This window comes from Ochotona curzoniae, unplaced genomic scaffold (genome assembly GCF_017591425.1).
Source record: "Ochotona curzoniae isolate NIBS_2020 unplaced genomic scaffold, NIBS_Ocur_1.0 contig_1014, whole genome shotgun sequence".
Lineage (NCBI taxonomy): Eukaryota > Metazoa > Chordata > Mammalia > Lagomorpha > Ochotonidae > Ochotona > Ochotona curzoniae.
Genome location: NW_024464920.1, coordinates 32,513,319 through 32,532,370, shown reverse-complemented (window position 1 = coordinate 32,532,370; position 19,052 = coordinate 32,513,319). Strand labels below are relative to the sequence as shown.

Sequence of the window (19,052 nt, the reverse complement as noted above, 5' to 3'; positions counted from 1 at the left end):
TTTTCCTTCTGTCCTTTTTCTTTAACTGTAAGAGACTCGATTTTTTGGGGGCAGAATAAAGGCCTTTCTGTGGCTTGTCTCTTTCCTCTCAATTTCAAATTCTCATTAAGTCTTGTTTGGATCAATATTCATAAAATAAAGCACTTTTCCTCATCTGCTTCCTTACAATCAAATCGGATCTGTCTTCATTTGCAATGGTAGGTTGTTTTTGAAGCATTGGCGCATCTGAAAGAATTGAAGAGGTTTCCTTTTCAAATTCCTGTTTTCATAAAAAAGGGTGTTATTGAAAGATACAGTAACTTTTCAGTCTTCTATGTTTCATAGAACTATTATGGGCTTTGCAGAGCAAGAGGAATAAAAGGGGACTTTGTTATCTTAGTCATCTGAGACTAGAATTTCTAAATTAACCGAAAATGAGTCATTCTCTACGTGAGTGCAGCCGATTCCACTGGAAATGTATTAGTGATGAGACGCAGGGCTGCGTCCATCACGTTTCCTTCTGATTTTTCTAATCAAAGACTCTTTAGCAGAGTCCTGTTGGCCACTTGGGGAAATAGCATCCCCCAAAGGACAGAGCTGCAGGATCCTGTTGATTATTTCAGAGCAGTGCTTTTCAGGCATTTTAATGAGAAAATGACTGACCTTCAGAGTTATTTTAATTTTTATTTTTTCTTTCTTGGAGAGGTTGAAAGATAAAATCAAGCAGACACAGACCTTCCTTGGGCTGGTTCCCTCTTCAGACACCTGCAACAGCTGGGCCAGACGAAAGCCAGGAGCTGAGAACTCCCCTACATCTCCGGTGTCAGAGCCATCACCCACTGCTCTCAGGGAGCACCTTAGTAGAAAGTTAGAATCGAGAGTTGAGCCAGGGCATGAACCCAAGCACTCTGGGAGAAGGCAGTGTCCTCCCACCCATGAAGCCCAGCACCTGCCTCTGGATCCTTTCTGAACTGGAATCTCTGCATTGAGCAGGAGTGGGACCTGAGAGTTTTGTATTTCCATCAAGTTTTGGGGGAACACAATAAGTTCTCTGGTGACAGATCAAACTATGGAAAGCAAGATTTTAGAATACCTGTACCTAAAAACCTCAAATGTAATCATTGCAAAACTTGGGCAGTCAAGCATAGAGTTAGTGAGCTTCCCATTTCTAAGGGCCAGAAAGTGATGGCTGACGCTCCTTCAGAAGGGGCGATCCCAGAATTGATGACCTTGTGGGTATCTCCTTTGCACCTCTTCTACTACTATTTTAATAACAAAATAATGAGCATCTTACATTCACATTCCAGGCAAGACATTTTACCATGCTTGGGTCTTTATATTCTTGGAGCCTTGCAATTTCCTTGGCACCTGGCCCATCAGTGAGTTGAATGAAATGGAACTGATTGAAGTTTGTTACAACAATAAAGGGATGGCCTGGTTTTCTATCAGTTTTTTTTTTTTAAGAATTATTTTTTTATTAGAAAGGCAGCTATACAGATAGGAGGAGAGACAGAGAGGAAGATCTTACATCCAATGATTCACTCTCCAAGCATGTCCAACAGCCAGAGCCAAGCCAATCTGAAGCATGGAGCCCAGAATCGGGTCCTGTTCTGGGTCTCCCACGTGGGTACAGGGTCCCAAGGGCCTAGCAAGATAGTCCAGTGGCTAAAGTCCTTGCCTTGCACGCGCCAGGATCCCATATGGACCCCAGTTCTAATCCCAGCGACCCCGCTTCCCATCCAGCTCTCTGCTTGTGGCCTGGGCAAGCAGTCAAGGACGGCCCAATGCCTTGGGAACCAACACCCCCATGGGAGACATGGAAGAGGCTCCTGGCTCCTGGTCTTGGAATGGCTCAATTCCAGCTATTGTGGCCCCTGGGGAGTGAACCATTGGATGGAACTTCTTCCTCTCTGTTTCCTCCTCTCTGTATATCGGACTTTCCAGTATAAATAAAAACTAAATCTTGAAAAAAATATTTTTTTTCTTTAATCGGTGTGTATTATTTTTTCTGTACAATTAGAAATTCTGTCAATACTTGATAGATTTCCAGAGTTGTATTTTTTAAAAAAAAGAACATGAAAAAATAAGTATAAATATGAATGAAAGTAAATAAAGATTTGTGAATCTCAAATTTTTTTATTCCAAGGAATACTAAAGAAATTCAATGAGAAGACTTTAGCATTCATTTCTCATTTAAGAATTTTATTCTGAGGATAAAGAGGGAAGGCATTCATGGGCTATTTTGGCAGATTCAAATTTGTTCTTTTGAAAGAGTACATATTGTTCTTGAGTCTTCAATAAAATATGCAAATCCAAAACAGTCAGTATATTTGCAGCCTAGAAGGATTTCGGTGAATCGTTTTATCAATCTCAGTAGTACATGAATGAGATTCAATGTTACTTTTCATCATTTCTTTTTAATTATTTTATTTTGCTTCTTCTAACTTTAAGATGTCATTTTTATACCATGCAATTCAGCCATTAAAATTTCACAGTTGCTTCTTATACTAACAGAGTTGTTTATCCATCACTACAATGAATGTAGAACATTTATATTACCACAGAAATCTTATAGCACTCAGCTATGGCCCTCCAATCCCTTACTTCCCCCAGCCTCTAGACAAACGCCCGTCATCTACTTTGTATAGACTGGCCTGTTGTGAGCATTCCTTCCAGGGCCGCCTGTGACCAGGGTAACTTTTGTAAAGTTGATTGTGTTTATGTTGGTCTTTCTTAAAGTGCTGTGATCTTGGCTACCATGCGAGTCTGAACAGAGCCCTGAGGACATACCTCTCCGCCGAGTACAACCTGGAAGCATCCCGGCACGAAGGTTTAGACATCATTGAGAACGCCGTGGACAATTTGGAGCCCAGGAGTGACAAGCAGAGGTTCCTGGAGATGTACCCTGCTGCCTTCTGCCCCCCGGTCAAGTTTGAGTTTCAGTCTCACATGGGCGACGAGGTCAGTAACTGATGGTTCCAACTCTGGAGTCCTCTGCACACCTGGCTCTCTGCTCACTTGCTACAGCCCATTGTCTGCCCCTGCACTGGCTTTTTCCTCTATGTTCTGCTGAAATTCACCATTATCTCATTCTAAAGCGAGAGTCCAATACACGAATTCTGGTGGCATCCAAACAGTTCAAAGCACAGGCTGCCTAAGATGTATGAGGAACTTTGCCTAGTTTATGGGAAAATTGAATTTAAAAATTCAGTTTATTTTACTGTAAAAAAAAAAAAAACCTGAAATCCACACATATAAGGGTCTCAAAGTTCATGGAAAATGTATGTTATGAAAAGCTATTCATGAATTGCGAAAAATTTCTTGCACCACAAAATATCTTTTAGTTCCATTTTCAATGATCTTTTCGAAGTTAACTTGTACACATATAAACAGACCTAATGTGTTAAAACTCCTACATGGGGATTTGATCAATGCAAATATATACCTGTTGTTTTCTAATGCAATTTTACTTTTATTTAATAGAGCAAATTACTTGATAATAAATGATGAGCAATTATTCTGTCATTTTGAATTTTGACAAACAAGATGAATGACTTATTGCAAATAGTAGTATGTCTTGCAAACCATCAGTTGCTGCCTTGATTTTCCATTGTAAAAATGCTAAACATGGATTAATGATATGTCACAGAAAAAGCTTCAGTTGGCTGTCCATGGTTTTCTTATTGTTTTCACCAAGTAAGCCTTTACTTAATTGGATGGCCAGTTAGAAACCCCACGAGTGGAACACCTGTCAGCCAACAGCATTTGTCTAATGTACAAGATGAGAAGATGTTTCTGGTGCAGTTTTTATAACCTTCTCATTTTTAGTCTTTTCCAAAATAGAATTCATGGCCAAAATATCTTTGAAAAATTTTTATTTATTTTGAACCAGTGTGATAGCCTAGTGGCTAAAGTCCTCCCCTTGCATGCACCAGCATCCCATACGGACACTGGTTCATGTCCTGGCTGTTCTACCTCCAATCTAGCTCTGTCTTGTGACAGATCACATTGATAGAAAGAAGGAGAGACAAAAATAAGGATCTTCCATTTGATGGTTCACTCACCAAGTGGCCACAACAGCCAGTGCTGAGCCAATCTGAGGCCAGGAGCTTCTTCCAGGTCTCCCACACGGGTGCAGGGTCCCAAGGTTTTGGGCCATCCTAAACTGCTTTCCCAGGCCACAAGCAGGGAGTGGAATGGAAGTGGAGCATCTGGGACACAAACTGACATCCATAAGGAATGCCAGCGCATGCAAGGTGAGAATGTAAGCCACTAGGCTACCACACCAGGCCTGTGGCCAAAATATCTTACATCCAAAGCCTAAGTGGCCTTAAGGTTTATGATAAATCTTGTGATTTGCCTAACAAAGGAGTGACCCTTGAGAGATGCTAACATTGGCCACTTACAGTTCTGAGGATTTTTTGGTAAGTTTAAATGATTTCTTAAAAGTTTATAAGTAATGTTTGATGAAGATAACTACACTTCCCTCACTGCTCTGCTTCCTTCTAATCTCCCTCCTCTCTCTACCTCCCCTCCTTTCACCAGATTTTGCAAAAAATTTCATCTATATTTATCAGGCTTAATTTGCCACTGAACATAATATTCAAAAAGTAGCAAGACCACAGCTCCATGGAGTCTCAAGGACTAAAAGCAACAATCATAGTTTATAAATATTTTCTCACATTCTGTCAGTTACCTCTTCACATTGTTGAGGGTTTCTTTTGCAGTACAGAAGCTTCTTAACTTGATAGAATCTCATTTGTCCATTTTTGTCTTCACTCCCTGTGCTTCTTATGTCTTTTCCAAAAAGTCTTTGCCTGTGCCTAACTCTGTGTCAGTTATAGGGTGTAGAAATTCTTATCCTCATTTTACAGATGAGAAAACTGAGGTTTTGTAGCTTGCAGAGTCACTTGGCTTATAGGTGGCAGAGGTGGGACTCAAACATAGCTACCTCCAGAGCCCTACACTCACCAGTAAGCTATATGACCTTCTGCATGCTGCTCTCCACCCATATAATTAAGAATCCAAGGACTGCAAGTCTACAGTATAGGAGCTGCATATCCCAAAACACCCCTTTTCTAGAGCACTGCTTCCTGCAGCTGCACTTACTCTTAGTGCTTTACCCAGCCCACTGTTTACACCCCAAGTCGCGCTCTCAAGCTGAAATTTGAAAGCGAATATATAATTGAGATTGCAGAATCCATGTGATATGTACAGCATTTGAAGGGAAGACCCATGCCCCTGGAGGCCAATTAGGAGACTTGTAACTACACTTCTTGCTTCTCCAACAGGTATGTCAGGTCAGCGCGCAGCAGCCAGTCCAGGCTGAGCTCATGTTAAGGTACCAACAGCTGCAGTCCCGACTGGCCACGCTCAAGATTGAGAACGAGGAGGTAAGCATGTGCTCTGCCCCATCTGAATCTACATGGGAGGTGGGAGGAATTGTTATAACACACAGGCACTGCTGAAGTGCAGCCCCTTCACCAGGCATGCTCAATTCTCAGGGCTTTGACAGCCGTCTTTAGAGCTTGCAAGCAGAAGTTCAATATTCTACCATGTATTAGAACTTTATCAGCAATGGAAGCATTTAATAGCTTTGTTTTGGTAAAGTATAAGTCCTACCAAAGACTTTTCCCATTTAACATAATCGTATGTCCAAAAATAAAAGACAGTGTGTTGAATGGCCGTGCAGTGATTTTAAACTTTAAAATTAATACTTTTTCTTTGTGTTTTCCTATATTCTATAAATTCTGAGAACTGGACACAGAATTATTTGTATCATTACTACAGACATCATATTTTGACACAGTCCTTGAATGAGAATAGAAAAAGGTTTGTTTCTTACCATTATTATATTTAAATAAATGGCACATAACATGTGAATTATAAATATACATTGAGCTGGGAAGCACGATTAAGCTGCCTGTTTCAGAAATCAACTCCCTTGGATCCTAAAATAAAAATGTGAGTAGCAAACGTTTGTTCTATTAGTTCAAGGCTGTCTTGTAATTTTTAGAAACCTAAGTCCAATTCACTCCAGTTGAAGAGTTGGCATGCTGCTGAATGTTTGGGGTAGATTTAGCTAATGGATTTATGTTCAGCTGATGTGGTCAAGAATCTTTTGCTCACTTTGAAGTGATTTTCTCCGTCTGTGTGGATAGGATTTGGGGGATAACTTGAGCACAACATGTTCCTTTAGAGCTCCCCATCTTACCTCACTCAATGGTCTGTAACTCCAGAACAGTGCTCATTCTTTCTTGGTGCATCTGGGCCAAACATTACTTTTAGAAAGTGGGTTCTATGATTGGCCAGCTTAGACATTGTGCCAGTCACAGGGAGAGCCCTTTGATTGACAACCCCAATAGAAATGTATTCCCCAAAATAGTTCTGTAAAGGAAGGAAAGTGGAACAGAAAGAAGAAAAAAAAAAAACTGCAGCAGCCTGTTGAACTAGCAAACTTCATTTTAATCCCCCGTTTTAATCCTACTAGAATATTGTAAGTTATACGTGTTTGTTTCTGTTGACGAAGCATGACATGTTTCTACACCGATATAATTTGGTCTGATCCTATTGCTGCTTTCTGGCCTTCTTTCTCCCCTGGAGGAAGCAGATCAGCCTTTACTCAAAGTTGTATATTTGAAATGCAACACATGTAGCCTCTAGGAACAAGATCCATTAATGAGCCCTTCCAGCAGAAAGATACTGCTCTTGCTTGAGGTAGTGTTTTCTCCTCATGTCATTTACAGGATGCTATTGGATCTTCAGACTTGTTTGTTTCTTGTTTGTTTCAAATTACTGATTTGAAAGGCAGAATATGAGAACAAGAGGGATAGACAGAAGGATGGGGAGCAGGAGAGGGAAAGAGAGCAAGAGATCTTCCATCTGCTGCTTCACTGCCACAGTGCCTGCCACAGCAGAGGAGGACGAGTGGCTCAGGCCAAAGCCAGGAGTTCCATCCAGGTCTTCTGCACTGGTAACAGAAATGCAGACGCTCCAGCCACCACCTGCTGCCTCTCGGGCACAATAGCAGGAAGCTGGATCAGAAGCCTGAAGAAGCAAAGAAGCACTCTGCTTGCACTGCACACACTGGCTTCTTCTAGATCTTCAGTTTCTTATTATCTAGTAACTTCCTTATTTTGTTCTCACCTGCTGAATCTTCCTGTTGTTTATTTGAAAAGCGGTCTCTGGACTCTAGGAAAAGAGTAGGTTATACACTGGCAGCACACAGACCCGTTTTGTTTGGTTCTGAAAGTTTTGGCCTATTAAAAAGAAACAAAACAGAAAGTCTGGCAAATCTGGCCCTATATTGCATCATAGAGAGCTGAAATGTTTGAATTCTTCCTTGGCAATGGTGGTTCAACTCACCATTTTTTTACATAGGACTAAGTATTTTCATGGTGCCTGTTTGGCCTCTGTGGTCTTTGAGTTTGTGGTCCATAATAAACAATACCCAAGTCATCAGGTGGAGAATCACAGGATCTCGTCATCTGAAGGAAGCTGCTGTGCCTTTGGAGGGGACATTTTAAAAAATGAGCCATAGCAGCCAATCAAGTGGCTTCCCCTAATGTTTCCTGTGAGCATGACTGATGGTTCATGCTTTATTGGACCCAAAACAAAATTTGCTGTGACGGAGGATTCCCAGAGAAAGTAGGGTTTAAGTTAGACTTTTGACAATCGGTATGTTTTCCCTCAGTGTGGAAGGAGGATGAGATTTCTCGATATATATCCAGATGCCCTGAGAGTGGGGGATAGTTTGGTTATCCCCTAGGTTGTCCTGGGGTTACTAGGTGATGGAGAAACTCAAGTTCTGTTGACAAGAGCCTTTGGAAATCCAGTGACAGCATTGTTCTGTGGTTCAGTTCATTTCAATACGATAAATATTTGTTGAGTACTTCTACATTCCAGATATTTTATCACGGATAGGAGTACAGAGATGAGTCAAAGACAGTGAATGTCTAGCCAGCATGAGTATAACAAGTCATTGATATGGACACAACACAGCTGTCATTACTGATTGTGGTCTCTGGGTAGTGCTTTTTCCATGCTATAAGGGAAGAAATTCACTTCCATTGCTTCATTCCTCAAATGGGCCCAACAGCTGCGATTGGGCCAGACTGAATCTGAGAATCTAGAACTGTAATCCAGGTCTTCCTTATGGGTGTCGGAGGTTCAGTCACTTGGGCCATCATCCACTGCTTTCCAAGGTGCATGTGCAAAGAGCTGCATTGGAAGTGGGTAAGTCTGCACACGAGCCAGCACTCCATTGTTGGGTACAGACAACCCAAGCAGTGCCTTAATGCATTGCACCAGCACAATATCTGTCCCTACAGTTTGTGTTTAACCTTTAACTTAGGAACATCTGCTTTAGGGTCATTCTCACTGTCTTTCAAAATCAGCCTCTAAAATAATGGTCAAGATAGTACTGTTCCTTTTTCTTTGAGGCCTTCTTTGCTCTCTTTATATCCAACCAAAACAGAAAAAAAAAAACCCTGAATTACACTAAGCACAGCAAGCAAGGCTTTCCTATTTTTTTAGAACAGCATTGTTTTTCAGTAGTTTGGCCCATTTTCAGACCATTTCAGTTTCCAGTGTTTGGCTCATAAAGTACAGTCTTTGTCAACATGTCACTTCCCTATTATCGGTAAAATCGTCTCACATATGAGACAACTAGCCCTTCTCAAGCAATTGTGGATTTGCCACCCTGAGGGGAATGAAATGAGGGAAGTCTGATTCCTCAGTCATCTTGAGCCGTGTTTAATGAACTGACAGCTCCATATACATTTTTGCAGCACCATTTAAAGTCTCCCACCAGCAGCTTTTCAGACTGTTACAAAAATATATTCCTTCCACGAGATATTTTCAACAACAATGAGCACAACTTTAGGCAAACATTTGAGGCAGTTTCATGGCATGGGTAAATAAGGGAAGCCTGACACATTTTTGTTACATCTCCTTGCTAGGGTGGGGGGGTAGAATTCTCCATTCCTACACCCCTCCCTCCAGGTTTTCATAGCAGTGAAGAGCACAGGAGACTCCCAGGTCTTGTAAATCCATGAAGAATCCCTCATGGGGAATTTTCAAATTCTGTTAAAATTTGGAATAAGATGTGGAGGAGCTTGGTAAGCAGAGAACTGCACTTGCTGCCCTGGGTTTTGCTGTGCCCTCGAGCTTCGTGTTTCCTTATTTAAGTGTTCCTTGACATAGCTGCAGTCTTCTGCTGAGGAAGCAACAGTAAAAACCTAAGTGAGAGATAACTGCCCTTAAATGGTTCCATCTTGGCCAAAATTGAAAACAGGATCTTGTGCTACCAACATGCACATAGATTTCTGTGTTTCAAATGAGCTTTAATCCACTCAAGGGAGGATCTTGACCCAAACGAATACCAAGGAGGATGGGGAGGATGTGAAAAGGCAGGGCACCCCCAAAGAGAAGGACAGAGCTCAGGATGACTCAGGAGATGGGGGAGTGCACATAGTTGGTGTGTGCACCCCTGGGTTTCAAATCAAGATGACTTCTATTTCAACCCTTCCTTTAGGGAGCTTTCTGTGACAGCCTTCTGTGTTCCAGGTGACAGAAATATTTTTAAACTATTCTTGACCTCCATATAGACTTTTGAAATGTGTATGGTAGGCACCTGCGAAAATCAGATTAAGGGTAATATTGCTGAGAGCATCCTCAGGATCCAGAACAGCCAGATGAGCCAGTCAGTCAGAATCAAGGTAAACTCTGCAGGAGAAAGGGTTTTGGGAAACAAAATTCAAGACAGAAATATGCCAAGAGCCCTGGCCAGTGATGCTGTTTTCTTTCTTGGATGCCATTGAGTCATTAATGAGACTGGAAATTTCTTCAGAAATCAAGAGTCCAGCAATTTGCAAACATCTCCCCAACAGTATATATACAGATTATTAGGGTAATTCCTCAAAAATGTTGATGGAACCACACTCTCCTGCACCACCCCCTCCCCCACAAAAATCGCCTTGTGGGGTAGCAAACATAGCACTATTTTTCCAGAGCTGGTAATACTTGGCCCAGCATAAACTGGACCATAGTATCTGCACCCTCACTAGAGTGTGAGGACTAAGGGACAGCCCTGGAAAGGTGTTACCTTTGCCTTCTGTGGCCTGCCCAGACAGTTTCTGTATCCTTTGCTAATTAATCATGATGTTAACCCAATCTATCTGTGTGTGTGCTCATGTGGCCATGGTGCCTTGCTGCTCATGTTTAACGTATATGAAATGATGTAGTTTTGTGATTGAAATCCATCTGAAGTCAGGGGTGGCAAAGGAGGAAGCAGTTAAGCTGAGAACAAAGGATACTAAGTCTTAGAGGATACATAGGCCTTCATCATGTACAAGACATAAGGCACAGGGCTATCAAATATCATGGGATGTTGTTATGGCATGAATATATACCTCCAAGTTTACCTGTGGAAGTTGTTACCCTCCTTGACTTTAGAATATGATGTTATTTGAAGATATGGTCTTTATAGATGTCATCAAAATAAAGTTAGGTTATTACATGATCCTTTATCTACCATGACTGCTATCCTTATTTAAAAGCAAAAGCCAAAAGAAAAAAAAAAGGGGGGCAATTTGGACATGGAAAGATAGAGGAAAGACAAGCTAAAGAGACTTGGAGAGGCTCTGATTGTAGGGTAGCCTGTTAAGCTTCAGCTGTCTCACCAGCATCCCATATCGACACCAGTTCAAGTCCCAGCTATTCCACTTCCATTCCAGCTCCCTGTTATTGTCCCTGGGAAAGCAGTGGAAGATAACCCACATGCTTGGACCCCTTCACCCACATGGGAGACCTGAAAGAAGCTCCAGGCTCCTGGCTTCATCCTGGTCCAACACTGGCAGCTGTGGCCATTTGGAAAATGAACCATTGGATAGATTTCTTTCTCTGTCTTCTGTTTCTCTCTCTTCCTTCCCCTCTCCTTCCCCATAACTTCACCTTTCAAATAAATGAAAAGTCTAAAATAAAGGAGGGGGCTGGTTGAGGGAAGAAGAAGAAGAGACCGAGAAAATAAGAGTATTCTGCAAACCAGGGTAAGAAGCCTGGAAAAAACTTCTGTAGTCCACAGAGGAAAGGCGCCAAGGCAACTGACATCTTGATCTTGAACTTCTAGTCTTCAGAACTGCCAGACAATAAATTACTCTTGTGTAGGCCCCTCAGTCTGGTTTACTATAGCAAACTAATACAGTGTCTTTGGGGACTGAGACCACCCAAACGACCTCCTGTGCATCATGCTGCTTTGAGCATAAAAAAAAAGGCGAAAGTGCCAGTCATCCACCACTCTTCATTCATTATGATCTGTAGCTCAGCGTTCAAGTCACCTGGGCGGCAGCTCTTATGGTACATAGATTCCTTGGGCTGTTCATGAATCCCCTGTCACATCTTTACCTTCTCCTTCTACCTACCCTGTCTATGTTTTCCTGCTGCAGTTTCATATTTGCCTCATTGTATTTCCCTTGTGACTTACTACCATGGCTGTGTGAGTCAGAAACTGTTGTTATTTTTCAGTGAGAACATCCCTTGGGATGATGTGAAACCTGGGGCTTAGTGCCTGGTAGCTTCCATCGTACCCTTTATTCTTCTGACAGTTCCAAACTTAGACCTGACACTATTGCTTCTGATGAGGAAGCCGAGATAAAGAAGGAAAACAGCATTGCTGATTTGGGTTCTTTGTGTCTGTGGCCCGTAAGTGTGTACCCGAGCCTGCTCCCACCTCTAGTTTTCTTTTCATAAGACTGTGGTTCTATCCCATGTCCAAATCCTATACCATAGTGGGTGATTTTAACATCAGATTAAATGCAGCTGAAGAATAAATTGTCACAGAAGACAACAATTAAAGCAAATTATAATGCAGCATGGAAAAATAGAGGATAAAAAATATGAAAGAGACCAGAAAGAGGTTTAGAAAATACAGTAAAGTTTATATACTAATTAAACCCCAGGAGAAAAAATTATGTAGAGTTAACAGCTGAACAAGCTAAAGGCCAAATATTTAGCAGAGCTCAGAAAAAATATCACAGATGGAAGAAGTAAAAAAAAATTTCCAGGCAATGTATATGTTTAAAAGCCTTACTTTGACATATAATGGTGACACTATGAAAATCCAAAGATGGATGTAACAGAAAACTTGAAAAGCAGCTGGAGAGAGAAAGCAGATTCAGGCCAAGCCGTGACAGACTGATACAGACTTCGTGTCCCATGGGCTCATGGAAGCCGTGGAAAGGGACGGTGAGAGCTCCCGGACACAGAAAGAAGGCGACTGGGAAAACTGTCCTATGGACGGGGAAATGGAAATGAACCTTCAAATCAACAGAAACAAACTCTCACTAAAAAGGACGGAAAGCTGCTCTAAAAATGAAAGGAATGAAGACCAAAGATGTGATCAGTGAGTTACAGATCACATTAAATAAATAGGGATTCTGTACAAAGTTACTTTGAAAAGTTTTCACAAAGTCAAACTAAGAGAAAGTTTTGGTGCAAAAAATGTTGAAATCTATGGGTAAGTGATTTCAAAATGAGACATTTTCAATGAACTTTTTGAAGACCCCTTCAGAGAATAATAACTAATAATGTTATAAATATATAGAAAAAATATGTATTTTGTAATTAATTACAAAAATAGCATATAAATCAGGAGGAGTAAATACAGATTTTTCTAAACTCTACATTGTGTAGAAGAAAGATAAAGACATTGCTTTATGTTATAATTTGTTGAGCAAAGATAGAATATGACCTTTGATAAGTTTAAAAGAGAAAAAAAGACCTAAAAGATAAGATGTTAACATGGAACTCTACCTGCATAGTCTGCCTTTCCATTAAAGAAAAACAAACATAGAACAGTGTGTCCATCCTCATCTGTGAGAGACACACACAATCAAAACCACACAAGATATCGCCTTAAGCCAACACAGTGCTTTATAAGACTGAAAAAACCAACTGCTGGTAAGAATGTGGATTATAGAAATTCTGCTCTTTTGATGAGAATGTAAATCACAAGCCTTACTTTAGAAGATAATCTGGCATACTCTGTGAGCAGCAAGGCTACTCGTTTGTGATCCAACACAATTATGCTCATAGCAACATTAATCGTGATAGGCATCACTAATGAGTCAGCTATCAATAAATCAATGAATTGTGTTATGCTTTTCAGTGAATATTCATTGATGACATTTACTCAGAAATGAGTAGGTCTCACTACAGTTGAGAAGGAAGCAAACACAAAAATCAGACATACTATAGGATAACATTGATATAAAAGGCCCCAAAATGATCAAATGCATGCGTGACGTCAGAAATCAGGGCAGCGTGTGTGTCTGGGGAGGACAGAGTGTGGGTACTTGGGAGAGGCACAGGGTGCGTGGAGCGGCCTGTATGCTTGATGTGAGTGGTGTTGACATAGGCTTGTTCATTTTGGGATCATTGATCAGGCTGCACATTGATGTATTTGTGCCTGGTGACATTGAAGACTCATGAGGACCACAACAAACTGAGTCCTTAAGATGCTTTTGCAGAAATCCATCCTCGCTTTAGGTTGGTCATGTAGGATATGGTTTACCTGTCTCTCTTGCTCCTGGAACAGATTCCCAACTTCCTAGGGACAAAGCCTCTGTCCTGCTCTCTGTGTTCAGAGTAGACTCTGAGTGTTGTGGGAATTCGTGAAATGATGAGCTAATGTGAGAAACGGGATTCTATCCCCAGGTTAAGAAAACGACGGAAGCCACCTTGCAGACGATACAAGATATGGTCACCATCGAGGACTACGATGTCTCCGAATGCTTCCAGCATAGTCGCTCCACAGAGTCTGTCAAGTCCACTGTCTCCGAAACCTACCTGAGCAAGCCCAGCATTGCCAAGAGAAGAGCTAACCAGCAGGAAACTGAGCAGTTCTACTTCATGGTGCGGCCCTTGCTCCCCATGTCACTGTTTATTATTTTCATCTGCTCAAAACCACAGAAACAGCGGCAGAAAGAGACAGAGATGAGACATCTGTATTCCCCCAAACACCTATAGTAACCAGGCTGGATCAGTTGTCTAGAACTCCATTCTGGTCTCCCATGTGGATGGCAGGACTCCCAAGTATTTTGGTTGTTCTCTGCTGCCTCCCAGCATGCATTAGCAGGAGCTGTATTCAGAAGCAGAGTTGCTGGTTCTCAAACCAACACTCCACTAGGGCATGCAGATTGTCCCAATGGCGACTTAACCAGCTGAGCCACACACCTGCCACTTTGTTATTGTTCAGTTTGAAAGAGTAAGTACACGTGGGAAAGCTCCTATCTGCTGGTTCATTCCAAATACTGGCACTGGTGGAGGCTAGGCAAGAACAAAACTGAATACAAGAACACAATACAAGTCTCCTACACGAAGCATAGGAACCCAACTGCTTGAGCTATTACTGTTGTCTTACAGGGCTACAGTAGCAGAAAAATGAATTCAGGAGTGGGAGCCAGGCAATGAACCAATGTTTTCCAGTATGGGATGGGGAGTCCTAACTGGCATTTAACCAGGAGGCCAAATGTCTGCACATCCACTGTCATGCCAGTGTCAGCAGGGATCAGGTCCAGGGATAGCCAGTTGCATCAGAATGATCTGCTCATATGGTTGCATCAGAATGATCTGTTGTTGTTTAGTAAAGTGTAGGCTCCTCTCCACCCTCAGAGTCCCTGATTCTGTGAATCTGACAGGGAGTTTAGAAATCATAGGGCTGTTCTGAACAATAATTTTAAACGTTAACACCCACAGATATTCCCAGGAGAACCTAGTACGATGGAGATGAGGTCTGCAGAGGAAAGCACTTGAGATTCTGCATCTTTACCAGGCTTGCACGTGATGGCCGATGGCTAAGGGCTTTCTAGCAGCAAGATAGTATCATCCTGCTCAGGCTGGTTTTGTAGGAATCCTCCCCTTAGGAGGGGATGTAGAATGTGAAAGTGGCTGGATTTTAGATCTCCTATGAGAAGTCTCTTGACATTGAATACTTGGTACAAATTAAAACTTCATCTTGTCGTTTGCAGAAACTCAGAGAGTATTTGGAAGGCAGTAATCTCATCACAAAGCTGCAGGCCAAGCACGACTTGCTGCAGAGGACCCTCGGCGAAGGTCAGTGACCTGGGGTGCCCCGGAAAGGGACCTGGGTTCTGTGCTCCGTCATGCACACTTACCGTCTAGAAAGTATGCAACTTGTGGATGGCTACTTAAGAAACAGAAAGCACTATATGTGTTTTAAACATACTGTATATATAAAGTGATCACATTTCACAATATAGATTGGGGATAAAAGGAATACTTTGGCCCTTCTCTGCCTCCTGCCTGGCTTCCCCACACACCCTCCTCTTTCCTTATTTCTTATTTTTTCCTTGTAAAAAAAAAAAAATTAATAATGGCAGAGTTTCATTTCACTTCGCAGTCATAGGCTTAACACTCTTGGGTAAAGATCTCAACAGGTAGCACATATCCGTGTTTGTAATAATCATGTTCTCCCTGAAGCTTGTATTAACTTTTAACAAACACTTTTGAAACCCTGCGAGGGCCTGAAACCCAGAGAGGGCTGCAGAAGCAACTCACAGGCCTAGAGGCAGGGTCCTCAGAGTGTGGTGCCCCCGACAGTGGAAACGCAGGAGGAGCTGCACCTGCTCCCACCTCCTGACCCACAGTCACTTCTTGACTTCCTGTCTGGGACTTGACCTGCAAGCCACACCCTTGTTTGTTTTATAGGTCAGTGTTTGTTCTCTTTCCAGCCAGCTTGGACTCTGGAAACCAGTTAAACCAGTTTGAGTGCTTTTTTTTTTTGTTTTCCTTTCAATAGACATCTGTTGTAGTTAACAAATAATCTAAAATTGTCAGTAGATTACTGTGTCTCATAATAATAACAAAAACAGCAGCAAGAGGGAATACTTTATAAGCCATTCTCTAGGCCAGACATTGTTCCGAGGGCCTTAGCTGGGCACTGTTGATTTTACTATTGTTATAGATAAGGGGACTACTGGCACAAAAGACTGTAAACTTGGCTTCTCTTTTGTCAATGAAATCACGGAGGAGAATAATAGAAGCAAAGCCCCAGTCTCTAGTACCTCCTAGTCCTTAACGTTAATTACCTTTCACTCATGCTACCTCCTACTAAATGTTATAAAAAGTGAAGGAAGCTTAAGATAGAAAGGGAAATGACAGAAGACTGAGTTGCATGAGTAACTCAGGTCAAAAAGAAATTGCTGCCAGTAGACCTAAATTCTTGGTTCCTCTCATTCTGGAACCTTCTTTACCCACAAAACAGTGTTTCCGTCACTGTGTGTCCTGATCTCCTCCAGTGGACCCCTCCTCCTCTGGCAATGATGGGAAGAGAAAGCTCATCCCCACCTGACGTGCCCCTTGTTGACTCCAGGCTAATGAGTCCGTTTCACCTAGACAGAGGAAAAAGTGACATCTAAACCACTAAGAAGTGTCTGTAGGAGCCACACACAGTGTGTGTTAAATTCCTCGTTAAATTCCTAGTCAAGAAGGCAAACATTATGGAAGACATTTTTAGTAGAGAAATGTAGAGAAATTTTAAATATAGATGATATTAAAAGATACTGAAATATTGATATTATGGCTACAGGAAATATTCTTATTCCTAGGAAATGTTTTGTTAAAGTGTCATTTAATGTCTGCAACTTACTTCTAAATGCTACGGGGGGGAAAAGAAGCAAAGAGAAAGCAATTTGGCAGGTGTTCCCAATTGGGAAATCTAAATAAAAAATCATAGGACTGTTCCCTGTCTTTTATATGTATATATTATTTACATAACTTTTATATACTTACATATTTTATATATATTTGTGCATATACTTATATAGATTTAACTTTTAAAAATTTTATATCTTTGAAAGGCATTTACACAGAGAGTTAGCCAGAGAGAGAGAGAGAGAGAGAGAGAGAGAGAGAGAAGCATTTTCCATCTGCTGGTTCACTCTGCAAATACCCACAGTGACCAGGGCTGGTCTAGGCCAAAGCCAGGAGCCAGGAGCTTCATCTGAGTCTCCCATGTGTGTTCAGGGACCCAAGGACTTCAGCCATCTTCTGCTTTGCAGACACATTAGCAAGGAGCTGGAAGGAATATTGAGCTGTTGGGACTCTAACCGGCACCCACTCAGGATGTGTGCCACAATACCAATGCAATTTTATTTTTTTTATTTAAAAAGTTATTTATCTGTTTGTTATTTATTTATTTTTATTTTTATTTTTATTATATATATATATATTTTAAATTACATTGTATTATGTGACACAGTTCTATAGGCACTGGGATACCCCCCATCTCTCTTCCAACCCTCCCCCCATGGTGGTCTCCTCCCCCCTGTGGCGTAACCACAGTTCAAGTTTAGTTGAGATTCCTTCATTGCAAGCATACACCAAGCATAGAGTCTAGTATCTCATTGTCCGGTCAAGTTCAGCGGCTTCTTGGGGAGTCCTTCTCTGGTCTGAAGGCAGAGCCAACAGAGTAAAATCCCGATCAATTAAAAGCCCCAGCCTAACATCAGCAATAATATATAACGTTATGGAATTGACAAAGTATTGAGTAACCAATATGTTAAAATTGGATGCAAGCTCTTAACAACCTCCTGTGACTATTTCAATGACATTTCAACAATTGAGGTGCAAAACAGTTTTAGGAGGGGTGTGCAAAGAAATCTTTTATACCTTGGTGAGGAGTACTTAATCCCCATGTCCTACCTAGTAAGGTGTGTGTGAGTCCATGCTGACCAAGTCTTCCTTGTTGTTCTCTACCTATCCATTCCAATTTGTGAGTTTGTGTGTGTGTGTTTATTTATTTAACTAAAGAGATCATCCATGTGCTTGTTCACTCCTCAAATGCCCAGGATCAAGGAACTCAACTCAACTGTCCCAAATGGGTGGCAGGGAGACCTGAGTTCTGGAATCGTCTCCTGCCTCCCTGGCTGTCCAGCAGGACGGAGCTGGAATTAGCTCTGGGCTGGGATTTGAACCCAGGAACTGCAGGAGAGGAGGTGAATGGCCCGTACCCACAGTGCCAGACATTCATGTGTCTTCTTTTTAATGGCATAAAAAGGTTTATTTCGTAGTGGCTTGTCATCCATAGGGAGGAGGGAGAGGACTCAGCTCCCAAGACAGCAAGGGAGACCGAGGCCCCAACCCAAACGTTCCCAATCAGAATCCTGCCTAAGGTACAGACTGCTGTATCCCCTTTGTCACTAGACTCAGATTTGTCTGGCAACTCACACCCCTACCAAAGTCTGGGCCATTTCTCTTTATACCAAGAACAGCTTTAAAAATAATAATAATCTTACATATTTTAGCAAGCATGTTCAATGTATCCACTCGTAGTATCATGTAAGTTCTTTTATTCTATATGCGACTCAGAAATGCCTACTATTTCAAATGCTGTCCTCAAGATCAGTTGCCAGCCTTAAAACATGAGTTATTTTAAGTATAGATGGATGCTTGTAGGAAAGGAAAAAAGTCATTCTCTGCAAGGCTGGATTTTTTTTTTTAGAAATTGTGAGTGTAAGAAAACTGAAATAGTGGGTGAATGCATTCTTAGTCCCACATGCAGCTGTGTGTTTACATGCTTGGAGTCACTTGCGGAAACATTTATGGTTCTTTTTCAGTGTAGATAGGACTCCTGGAGAGAAAGTCCCACTGGTAGGTGGACATATCATTATGGAGAGGGCTGGAGTTTGGCCAGTCTGCTGAATCCGCATGCCAAATTCCATCCTCAGCAGCTGAACCGTGGAAAGCTCTCTGATACCTGATGAACTTGAAGCCAAGATTTCTGCATCTTGGAATTTTTTTCAATGAGCTCCAGTGTCCCCAGGACACCAGCAGTGCTGGGGGATAGAAGGCCTCCACCGCGCCGGCTTCTACAGAAGGAGCTGGATGGCTCTGCCTGCGGTGGGCAGCCCTGAGTTGGAGCTGTCTGTGGAAAAAGTGCCATACATACTTCGGGCTGCGTGCTGGTAAGCCTGCTGGCTTTCCGTGCAAGCCCTGTTCTTATCAACTGGCTGACACCAAAGGACACTAGGAGAGTTTGTGGCGCCCATCCCACA

General features: G+C 41.9%; 1 protein-coding gene across 2 annotated transcripts in view; it reads left to right on the top strand.

The window, feature by feature from the left end:
- SRGAP1 (SLIT-ROBO Rho GTPase activating protein 1) overlaps positions 1-19,052 on the top strand; it is a 243,859-nt gene that overhangs the window by 183,260 nt on the left and 41,547 nt on the right. For both annotated transcript variants that reach the window (XM_040982539.1, XM_040982529.1), the window contains exons 7-10: positions 2,719-2,940; positions 5,271-5,372; positions 13,693-13,890; positions 15,006-15,090. In XM_040982539.1, the coding sequence (XP_040838473.1) occupies positions 2,719-2,940; positions 5,271-5,372; positions 13,693-13,890; positions 15,006-15,090 (607 nt within the window). The remainder of the gene's footprint in view (positions 1-2,718; positions 2,941-5,270; positions 5,373-13,692; positions 13,891-15,005; positions 15,091-19,052) is intronic.